Genomic DNA, 12,373 nt, shown 5'->3' on the forward strand with positions numbered 1-12,373 from the left:
ATACGTTTTTGCTGGATGCCCCTGAAAATTAGAACTGAATCATATTAACATTGTTGTCACAGCTGGTAACACTACTTTCATTATCTTTTCTTAGAAGAAAACTATTATGGAATTTGTAACTCGAAATACCTGTACTGGACTGGATCGGAGGGACTGGATTATATTGAGTTAGATTACAATAGCAGAATAGTTGGAGTACAATAATTGGATTTACATACATGAAAGTATGTAATTAGATTTAAATTGGTCTTGATTTCTTTTACACCACACCTCTCTAGATTATTACATGAATAATGCAGTTGATAACTTAAGTTTTAAGTTCTAACTTGTGTTTTCTAAATTCTGGAGTGTGAATTTAATGCTTTTCATCAAGATCTTGACAGTTGTTCAGAGGTCTTTAGGGACATCTCTCTCTAGTTTTCTTTCCAGGATCTTTGAAATTTTTCACTTCCTTCCCCTTTCAGGCTTGTTCTGTGCCGTGTGGTTCTTTTTGAATATCTTGGTGCTTCTCACTCCATTTGTTGACACTTTGAAATGCTGTGATATCTTTGTTGATCCTTCTCCTGCTGCTTTGTGAAGTTAGACCGTTCATTTTTCAAGCTTTGAGCTTTACAAATGTAACTCAGCGCTCATTAAAAAGCTCATTTACTGAGGGAAGTGATTTTTTCAACCAGAGGGCTCCTGTGGAGTATTCTTATTTTCTGCGATGTAGAAAAAGGCAACTATTCAAAAAGTCTGACAATTAAGCCTAAAATTATTGATACCCCCACACTGATCTACTTTTGAAATAATTTCCAAACCTTTAGGAAGTTTATTCTAATTTGAAATGAGGCAGTCAAAAAAATAATGAAACAATGTAAATAACTTATGAATGATAAAAAAATAGAAATTTATCTAATTTGATTTCTTATATAAAAATGGTATAGCAAAATGTATCTTTCTTAATAATCAGTGAAAAAAATCTTTATTTGCATGACAGCAAATCCTTCTATTGCTGACCAGCTTTTTGCTTTTTATCTTTGGTAATGAACTCCAAGTATTTCCAGTTGAAAAGTCAGGACTGTGGCTGGGCCATCCAAAAACATTAATAGCGCTTCCAGTCAGAGGAAACATGTTGGTAAAATTAAAAGATTAATTTAATCCTAAATTTGCTAAGGGTGTAAATAATTTGGGGTGCAATGTACAATGTTAATTAAAAATAAATAAGCTGTATTAAATTTTTTTTCCACTGTTTCAGGCACTTTGGAAATACTTTCAGAACAATAAAACGTTCAACATTTTGAGTTTGACTTTTATTGATCAAATTGAGAATTTCAGCCATGATCTAAATTTTTCCAAATAGTATTTGTGCTCTTTATTGCGTGCTTAATGATGCTCCATTTTATTGTCCTTTTTGATTAATTCTTGTTGCTTTTTTTTTGTCAGCAAACATTTAATTTCAGAGCCGTAAAAGATTTTGTCAACCCCTACTAAATAAAATATACATTTTTAAAGGTGTGGAAGCTAAACTAAAATTGATTTATATTTTCAGACAAAACAAATCATCTAATATTTTTAAAGGGGAAAAATATTTTGTAAAATGAGGCCAGATGAGTGAGGCATTTCAATCACTACAGTAAAGAAAATAAAGATCCACTGTCCACTTTAAAATATAAAACGCATAGTTTGAAGCCTCGTACTTTGTAAAAGAAGCCTTGTACTTTATAGCTTTCCTGTTTAAGATATTTTATGCAGAAATATTGCTAAAACCATTTCTTATTTGGTTTTATGAGAGCCACAGGAGCCAAAAGTTGCTTCTCAAGAACGTGTGGAAATCCTGAGTGTGGACTACATCACCCAGAATGCAGTGCGAGCTTTAGTCACCGCACCTTCGCCGGGTGGAGCTTACAAACGAGGGAACGTCCGTGGGTTGCTGCTGAGTGAAAATTGTTTGACAGGAGGAGAGGAGACCTGCGCTCGGGGACTGACACGATAAGTTAGTTGTTGCAACACCGCATCGGCGGGCAGCTTTTCGGTCAGCAGCGAGGCCAACCCGGGAGCGACAAATGATTTGTCGGAGTCAAAGCAGCAACAGGGCACGGAGCGAAATGTCAGCGACTGTTTCAGCCCCGAGCCGCGGAGAGCGCGACTAGTGCACCGCAACGCGGAAAACATTCAGCGCGGCGGAGAGAATGCGAATGGTGCGAAGATACCGAAACCAAACAAAATGGAAACCATGTAGCATCGCTCCAGCCTTCCATATAGCTAGAACTAACGGTAGAGTAGAGAGTAGATAGCCAAGGAGCTAGCGCAGTAACTAACATATATACATGTAAAGTTATTCCCCGGAGGAGCTGCAGCGGAGCCCAGGCAGGAGGTGTCTGTTGAATCAGAGGAGTTCATCAGTGCGGACAGGAGGAAGAAACAAGAGGATGCTTCGGAGGAGACTGAACCGCTTGGTATGTGTGATTGACATCATTATTACGCACAGATTTTTAGCTTATGACACCCAGCTGTCTTGAACTCCCTGGATAAAATCTGGAACGACAGGAAGCTAAAACTGGACATCCAGTTATAGAGGCTGTGTTTCTGATCGTTAAAGACCGCCAGAATGGCACAACACGTCCTGGTTGTTTTTACAGCAAACACTGTTGCAGGCACTTCCCAGCTCTCACTGGGTAACCAGGCAGCTTTCATGCAATTTTCCTTTTATCTACCAGGAATTTTACCACACAAGTATGCAGATGTAAAGTGAAGTCCATCCACTCAGGTCACTAGTGGACATTCACTCCGGCGCCATGTGCTTTAGTTTCGTTTTGACCTCCTGAAGGGGCTCATCAGGCTGGGGTCCCAGCTCTGAAAAGTTTCTCTCTCAAGAACTTAGATTTACTTTTATTTTAGTTCTCCCCGGAGGCTTTCCATTAAACAGTGCACATACTAAAGTAAAGGACCATTTAATGCAGGCAGCAGGTGACGCAAGATAGCGCTTTAATTTATTTTGCTCTGGGCAGCTTCTTCACCTAAAAAATGTGCATCTACAACCAACTTAAACAAGTTAATTTATTTCAGTAATTAAATAAAGAAAATATGAAACTCGTAGCAAATTAAGTCCTTACTATCAGAATATGTATTTCTGGTAAATTTAACTCTAGCTTGATTAGATGTTTGATGTTCCAGAAATGTTATTGTATGGCCAACAAAATCACGAAGAAAATGCCTGACTTGACAGTTATTCATCTGACAGTCAATCCACAAGAATGTAACCCACAACAAGTCATTGCTCCATAAAATGGGTAGTCACAAAGTGCTGCATCCAGACACATAAAAGAAAAGTTTAGTGGAAGGATAAAGTGTAGCAAAAAAGGTGAATAAGTTACAGGAAATCAGCAGCTTGAGAGGATTGTGAAGCCAAACCCCCATTTATAGTTTGGGGGTGATTTTCATGCCGTCATTTCTTCAGGATACAACACACACACACATCCACACACACATATCCAGGTGACAGGCTACAACGGATAGGCTATAGATGTCAGAAGTTTTTTACCTGACCTAATGTCCTGTATTTTATAGTCTGTATTTTTTTGAAAAATGTTTTTCAATTTACTGTCACTTATTTCATTTATATATTGACTTATTTCCATCTGTAGTATTTCCACCGGGAATTTTTTCCCCTTCTACTTTCTCTGTCTGTTTATTTATTGATTTGTAGTTTTTGTTTCCTTTTTTCTCTTTTGTTTTTGCTTCTGACCTCCTTCTTTGCAGCAGGTAAAGTCTTAAAGGGGGTAAGTGTTGGGAAAAGAAGCTTGATGGGTGGAAATTCAGTCAGCTTCTAAGTTTTAAAACTTTTTCTTTTTTGGATGCAATACTTGCTACTTCAATTGCATTATCAAGCCATTTACTTATTCCTAGTTTTATTGCCAATTTTGGCAGAATCAGTCCTTCATATGCTAATTTATTGCAGAAACAATTATTTTTGGAAAGAAATGAAGCAAGGGAGTGAGAAAGAACAGATAAAGGCAACCAAAAGAGTTGATGAAAAAGGCAACAAAATAGGAATTTGGATACTTTAACTTATCTATCACATGTGTCATGATCACTTTGCCTACTTTCTTAAAATATTTTTTTTCCAACAAAGTTGTTTCTGTGGAGAGGAGACAACTGAGAAGGACAATTACAGGAAAAGTAGAGAAAGAAGGAACATAAATAAATGTCTTCAACTAAAGTATAACCGTAGTACCATTTATTCCTCAATAGTTTTTATGCTAACAAATATAATTTTCCTTAAACCCATATGTTACAAAGTCAGCGAGATGAACCAGAGAAAACGAAACAGGCAAAGAAACAAGAGAGAGCAGCTAAAATGACAAACAGGAAGGCAGAAAGAGACAACAAATTAATACCATGTATTAGGTAATATAAGACCTGCAGACAAGCCCTGGTCCCAAAGAATATCAATTTCCCAAAGTGAAGCATGTAAGGGGGAATTTCCCCATTTTAAAGAGGGAATTTTAGACTTTGATATAAATTGGTTTTCGTTAGTTTTAATGAAAGGTTTGTGTTGGAAATTGAGAGGACCATACCTGTGTATTTATGTTTAGGCGGCAAGATTTTAAGAAAACATTGAGCTGTGATATTGTGCAATATTACAATATTGTTATGAGTACATATGAACCCATATTTTTCTTTGTCCTTTTTCCATGATCATGTTTCCCGCACCACTCTGCCTAAATATTAATATTTCTGTTATTAGAGTATATGAGTGTCCATTCACCCAGCCTTTAATATATAATTTCCTTCCAAATATTATTATTTTTTGATAACAAATAATAACTTCATATATTTATTTGCAAAGTAGGCTAAGGACAGAAAAGGGGGATTTGTTATGGGTCTAGTTTGCTACACATGCATAGCAGTGATGTAAATGACCTGCTTTGCAAACGGCTGCCACACCTACCACAATTTTCACAGAACAAAGTGTGAAGAGTGGAGGGTTATCAGGGAGTTGTCAGATTTGCATGACGCTCGGAGCTCACATAGCCTGATGTAGAAACCAGTGGAGACATGTGGAGACACGATTGTACCCTCACATGTTGTGTTTTGCATTTTGTTTTAAAAACTCCATATCTGTTTCTAGATGGCAGCACAGGTTTTATGGTGCTTCTGCAGAGCTTCTCACCCACTACTATTAAGTTTTCTTTATGTGCTTTTTCATCCAGAAATTTCATAATCTGTGTAGGTGTATATGCACACTCATAATGAAAAGAAAGTACGCCTCTTTTTTAAATGCAGTTTACAGATTTTGCACATATTTGGGGTTTCATTTAGTTTTCGCTTGTTGGTAAATTTTAATATTTCACAATCTGGAAAACACTTTATAGATTGATGTCTTAGACACTATATGGATGAACAATTTATTTGTTTGGAGAACTCGTTTGTAAAATTACATCCAATTATTTAAAAGAAAATCACACTAGTCTAGTTTTACAGTGGATTTCTACATCTGTGTTTTCTACACGCTGACAAACAGAAAATTTGAATAACTATTATTTTCCTCTTTGATTTTCTAAGAAAATCAAAATTAGAATGCAAAGTTGATCAACTGCACATCCCCACCAGAGGGTATTTTTTCTTTTTTATCATAACTATTCATAAAATAAACAACAAACAATAGCAAAACCATCCACTCCATTTTAGGCTACTGAGACTTAAGTAAATTACTTAAACTTATAAGATGTCTGTAATTGAACCAATCATCAACAACTGGGAGACTCAAAGGAAGCATTGTGTTTTTAACACTATTTCTACAATCCCTTGACTTCTTGCAGATCTTTCTCTGCTGTTGTTCAGTGACATTTAAGGACTCTCATATTCCATATTTGGGCTTGATAATTATGACACACAGATCATAGAGTTAGTGGCAGTTCTAAAAACAATTGCATTGCAATTTAAACTAGACTATCATGTAAAAGACATTATTACTCTACTTTAAAAGCTGATAGTGGTTTAGTGGAAAAAGAGGCAATTGCTATTATGACTTTATGTTTGCTTCTAATGGTTTATTATAGGCGCTTAATTACTTTTTCCCTATTTAAGCCAACAATATCATGTACACAAAGATGTAATTAACATAAAGCCATTTCTATCTCCTGTGGTAATCATTAGAACGCTTCCTGAAAGTGGGTAACTATCTGCAGGGTTTATGAATGCTAAAGCCCCTTTACTGCCACTTTATCATTCACTAATGCACCAGTTACTTGTTGTCACCGGTGGGCTGAATCCCCAGCACGCTGTGTGAGCAGTATAGATACTGACAGTGAAGAAGGAGAGGCAATATAATAATTATAGTGCCTGACCCTCCTCCTAGCCCCACTCTAAGTGTTGCCAGGTCAGCTGATTTTCCGGCTTCTGAAGAGGATTGCTCCTGTAATTTCTCCTCAGTGTGAGCCGTAAATAATATTTTGTGCAGAGCAGCCAGCTACACTGTCACTGATGCGCACCGTGCCGTTATCTCAGACTCTGGCTCTCTTCGTCTTGATTCACAGCGCCCTCCCCTTGCCCACGGGAGGTGCGCAAGCATCACGAAGAGGTAGAAAGATCGAGAGTGACTGCTCAAACCGAATGAAACAGAGGAAGCTTTTTGTGTCCTGCTTGACGCTTTTCATGAAACATGGCTGAGGGAATGTGTGGTGCAGGGCTCCTTGAGAGGAAGGGAGGCTCCAGCGGTTGTAATGCTCTTGACAGGAATGCAAAAAAAAAACCACAGCTTGCTTTGATGTTCGTTCAAGGCCTTGAAGGCAGCAGTGTGATCTGTGAGAGGTGGAGCCTGGTGGAAATGTGATAGTATTCTTTGTGGCAGCCCCTGCCTTCAGTCATCGGATTGTAGAACATTCACATAAAAAAACAATTTCTTTTTGCGCCATGGTAACTATTAAATCTCCTCCTACTCACTAGCTCAGTGAAATTATTGAAATTATGCATCAAGTTTCTACTTTATATTTCAACTTTTAGTGAATCGGACCACATTGTACCCTTAGTGCTGAAGTTTGACTAGGTTTTTCTGGAGAAGAAGAGAAACTCTCTCCAGGTGCCTTCATCTTGTGCACAATGGTAGGAAATTGTCAGACATAAACACAATTGATGTTTGTTTTCAGTAAAAAAAGAACATTGTGCTATAAAAAAAAATCCACCTAATAGTTATTTGTAAAGTCTGGAATACTTATTCTTGCCTAATTCTGTGTTCAGGAGTAAATTGGATCATCATGTTGCTTCTTAACATTTGCCCTCCAGAATATTTTTAGTTGTAATAGTAATATAGTAATATAGTAATATATTTTGTTGGTTGGCAAGTACTACTACTGACACATGCCTATAGCTATAAGAAACAGCCTCAACAACAAGAAAATGTGCTACAAGTTACATAATGGAGGCAATTTTGCATTTAATAGAAAAGGGAGGGATTGCAGAAATATATAAATTTTGAAGTACATGTCCCTAACTTGTATCTAATTGTTGTAAAACTAATCTGCCCAGTTACCTTATAATAAACTATAGTTTAAACCAACACAAAAAATCTTAACTGCTGTTTCCACCAATTGTTTATTTTTGCTCTGTACATTACGTTCGTGCATCATGTCCTTCCTCTTGTGTACTATAGGCAGAAACACTCTTCTATTCTTGACCTGCAAACTCTTTTTTTATCTTCACAGTGAAATTGCTATTATAAAGCTCATGTGAGAACAACAGGAAATGCAGAAAAATTTCCTTCAGAATTTTTATGACTGCTAAAGTCTTCCCAGTTCCATTGTAAAACTGGCTTTACAGTAGAGGGAGGTTAGCTTCGTCTCCAAAAATTGAAAGATCTTTTTTGTGTTTTATTGTAAAACTGTGGAGATAAACCAGTCATTATGGTATGTGTAGTGTTTATAGTTGGTTAGAGAAGCCAATCTCACCAGTTTGGGTTCATTTTCCAAACCTTTGTCTCATACGCTGCGAAGCTGTGGAGTTGATCAAAAACGGGAATATTAAACATCACTGCGAAACCAAACACAAGTTCTTTGAAGAAATTTAAAAATAAACAAGCTGAGAGTCCAGTACAAGAGATCTGCCCAACACACACATTCTTTCACCGCACAGCAATGTGGATATGAGCGTTCTCTGCAGATCACATGGATTTTAGGACCGCATAAAAACATCATTTAGCGATGTGATGGTGGTGAAAAAGCATTTGACTGCTGCTGCTTGGATCAGACATTGCCCAACTTTTGGTCTGTACTATTTGTCACAAAGAAAAGAAAAAGATCTGTGTGGATATGCTGGAAATGAGGCTACTTAGGACACACAAGAGGAGAAGACGTGCTGCGTTCCAGTCAGAAAGATCAACTGGAACGCAATCCGAAGCCTGATTTCCCACTGGAAAAGTGTGAAAAACTCCAATCACCCACAGTTATAACTTGTAAGACTTTACTTTTCAATATGGCTGCTTCTCACATCAATAGTAGTAAGCTGTGGTGGAAACATGCTTATTTTACAAGACACAAAGTGTGTCTAAAATCAATGTGACATGCACTACCTGCAACTCTAAACTGAAGAAATGAAAAGTGGTGTTTGCTTATGAAAAGTAAAGCTTAAAATAATGTTCACAAGCTCACAATTGGAGGCTTTCAAACAGAACAAATTCCTCTTCGGCTGTTTGAAATTTACACCATTGTTGAGTTAACTGAATTAGGAAAGGAAAGAAAAAATTATGAAGAGAAATGGCAATTTTATTAACACTGCTTTTGTTTTGTTTAGGAAGAATTACTTTTGATATTATTTTTGTGAAGGCATGAAGTTCACTCTGTTTTGCACGTCCGGGTTCAGACATGTAATGGTGTAGCAATTTGAAGATTGTGGTTTGGCTTCACTCACCCTACATATGGCACACATCTTATCTGACTGGTTTTTCTGTGCATGCCTGGGTACCGCACTTAGCTCTTCATAGTTTTCCTCATAATTGGGTCATAAATGAACATTAAGATAATTAAGTTTGTTAATGAAGTCAGAATCATCCATGTCCACATTTTGATGCATTCTGCCACATCTAGGTCACATCATACATTTGCAATTGATGGACTTTGTTTATTCTGATAATTATGTTACTTTATAGTTCTGTGGGTATAAAATGGTAGATCTGTTTGGAAAGAGATGATTTGTTTCAAGAATGGTTTGTACTTTGATTGAAATGCATGCTGAGGAGATTGACCTTTCAATCATGTAGTTTTTTTATTCTAGTTTTATACAGTTTCTGTTTTAGGTCCACCTCTTCTTGTCGTGTTAAGTTTTCCATCATCTTGAAGCTATATTTACTGAAGCTTACATTTACAATACCTCTGCTTGCCCGAGGCCCTTATTTACCACAAGGTGTTGATATGTGGGAAAGGTGTGAAGAATTGCTTGTATTTTAAAGCTTCTGTGTTGTATCAAACTGTGTTTCAGGTCAGGAAGGACGATACCTCAGGCCTGATATACACAGTCACGCACAGTTACATTTAGAAGAGCAACAGATGTCTGTTCATGTTTGCTGACGTACTGGTTTTTGCAGTTTATGCAAAGTAAATATACTACAATAAACATAACAGCCACGACGTTACCTGCTTAATGTTGTAGTTGATTTTATTGACGCAATATGACAGCAAAGCTTGCCAATGGGCAACGACTTTGCTTGCACTAAAGTTCTGTCAGCCCTCACTGTCTCCCTGCAGGGTATTCTTCTCCTCTCAGAGTTCAGTTTCTCATCATCTTTCTCCTGTATTGGTTAGAAAACACCAGCAAGCTGCAGGATCGTTCACATCTACCGCATCCAAAAATAAGTTTTTTTTTTTCTTTTTTGGACAAATTTGAGCTACTTTCTTGTGACCTCAGTTGCCAGAAACGCAGTAGGGGTAGGACTGTTTTCATTTCTTACCATCTGGCCTGCTGAGTGGCGCCGCACTGTGAGGTGCACATGTGAACTAACTTTCTCAGAGAGATCAGTTTTTATGTAAACAATCAAACTTAAATAAGCCGGTGCTGATTGTGTTTAATAAAAGACTGCAGGCTCCATTCCATTGACTACGTTAGACCAGGAGGAGATTTTCCTGTTACCACCATTTCACAGTATATTTTCACTAAACATAATCTGATTGCTTTATTTTAACACATTACTATTACTGCAAAAATAAACCTATACGTTATAAGACATTATTAGTTGTCTTATCTTTGATAAATAGTTTTTTTTGTAATTAATGTTCATGATGTTTTATATGTGCTGTTTTTATGGGAGGCATCTGACAAATTATCTAAACCAAATTTCCATTTGATGAACAATAAAGTTTTTATCTTATTGTTTGTATGTGTTATTTTGATTTGGTACAAACATTTACTGGAAGAGGTGTTTATGACGCAATGACGCGACTCCGAGTGGGTTCTCGGGTTGTTAAATAATAAACTCTGGTTAAGCACTTGAACTGCTCTGGTGGAAAAGCTCTAACTGAGATCTATCACCTGGAAAAGATTACAAAGCCATTTTTAAGGCTTTGGGACTCCAGCAAACCACAGTGAGTGCCATTTTCCAGACATGGAGAAAATGTGACTTTCTTGCTCTTTTTTACTCTTAACATTACTCTAAGAAGTGCATGGATGACTTAAATGGTAGGTCGCAGGCCTCACTTACTTTGTGTTTATGGTTCAGTTTGAAGAGCTAGACAGCAGAAAATTGTATTCCTGTTTCATCAAACAATAATAAAAAAAGGCCATATTAACAATCGTTTGAATAGACAAGAAAAACTTTTTGGAAAATCTGTGTCACTTCTATTGTAAAACTCACCCACATTTTAGAAAAAGAACATCAGGCATCAAACAAACCTGGTGGTGGTAGTATGATGCTCTGGGGCTTTAATCACGAGTCCTGCTCTCTACCAGAAAGTCTTGGAAGACAATTTTAGGACACCAGTTCCTTACCTTAATCTTAAGCAAATCCTCAAGTGGCTTTGAAAAAGAAGAAGGTAGTTTTGGAGAGGACTGGTTAAATTTTGTGGCTAAAATTAAGCAAATTTACAAATAAAAGTGGGCTAAAATTTCTCTTCGGTGATATGAAATACTCAAATGGTTGATGGCAACTGTATAGCAAAACACTCAAGGCCAGGTTGGTGTGGCTGCTTTTTGTTATTCTAAGGAAATTTGTATTTCATTAATGAATATAAAAACTTGAAACCCAAATTTTGTATTGACTTGCTTACTCTCTTATAACTTGAACCAATGAACTGTGACAATCTGTAAAGGGGAATATGCCTTTTCACAGGACTGTCATGATTTTGATATCTTGGTTTTGCTGAATGTTATGTAATGGTTAAAATGTACAATATTCATAACTCAGTTTTGATTAAGAAAAATGCTTATTTGTTTCTGGAAACAAGTCTGATTGAGTCTCTTGGTTGAGCACATAATAGTTTATTTGTGGGGCCACAAACCATGTTAGGAAAGTAGAGGTACTTGATTCATCCGGCCTGTTTGATCAGGAAAAATGTGTATTGATCAGAGCCGTGCACAGTTTTGCCGCCATCATTCTTGCAGCCGTGAACCTGCTGCTGGCGAACAGAATTGCTTACTGTGATTTCTTTCTCTCCTCTCCGTTCTCCGTCTGGCCTCTTGCACTCTGTCCAATAATGGAAATGCAGCCAAAGGAGCTCATCTGCAACACGCAGCGGGATAATAAATATATTTAGTGTGGTGAGGAAGGCGGTGTGAAGAAAAAACCGGATGAAATATGGTAGAGAAGACTGCAAAGCCCTGCGTGACTCACTTAAAAGCAAGAGGGAAACCGGAGGGGTACACCCTTGCCTTTTTGCACGTCTTCTGTCACTTTTTCTGCCTAATGGACAGACTTTTTCAGATGTGGATAACATCGGAGTGGGGGGAGGGGTTCTGGTTAAGTGACCAAAGATAGCTTTTTGTGGCAGTTTCTACTTCCAACTAGAAGCCAGATTGAATTCTCAGTTTGTACCTCTAAATAATTCAGCTAACTTCATTTATTTTGAATTCCCCTCACATTGCTCCTCCCTTTTCTCAATCTCTATATTTTCTTCAGACTAGTAGCACTTAGAAATCCTCCAAATCGTCCATATATGTATAAACAGTCGTCCCTTTTGCCGACTCCATCCTCAGCGTTAGTCGGAGTGTTCGCAGTGAGATGTGAAGAGAATTTTGAGCTGTGTGTGTTTGGACTGTGTGCAGCTATTTCTCTTTCTGTCTCAGGAGGTTGAAACGGGGTAGAGGTGTCAACATCTGTGACGTTTCGTCATTCTAGTAATGAAACAATCTAATGAAGACATCGTCTGGATTTAAGAATGGGGAACACTGAGATTTAATGGGTAATGTT

General features: G+C 37.4%; 1 protein-coding gene across 6 annotated transcripts in view; it reads left to right on the forward strand.

Moving 5' to 3' along the window:
- Positions 1-1,886: 1,886 nt before the first annotated feature.
- atp11c (ATPase phospholipid transporting 11C (ATP11C blood group)) overlaps positions 1,887-12,373 on the forward strand; it is a 53,711-nt gene continuing 43,224 nt past the window's right edge. For 5 of the 6 annotated variants that reach the window (XM_032555327.1, XM_032555324.1, XM_032555325.1 and 2 more), the window contains exon 1: positions 1,887-2,438. In XM_032555327.1, the coding sequence (XP_032411218.1) occupies positions 2,412-2,438 (27 nt within the window). In that variant the 5' untranslated portion in view covers positions 1,887-2,411. The remainder of the gene's footprint in view (positions 2,439-12,373) is intronic. The other variant, XM_032555326.1, reaches the window with a different exon arrangement.

Source organism: Xiphophorus hellerii, chromosome 23 (assembly GCF_003331165.1).
Source record: "Xiphophorus hellerii strain 12219 chromosome 23, Xiphophorus_hellerii-4.1, whole genome shotgun sequence".
In the NCBI taxonomy this organism is placed as follows: Eukaryota; Metazoa; Chordata; class Actinopteri; order Cyprinodontiformes; family Poeciliidae; genus Xiphophorus; species Xiphophorus hellerii.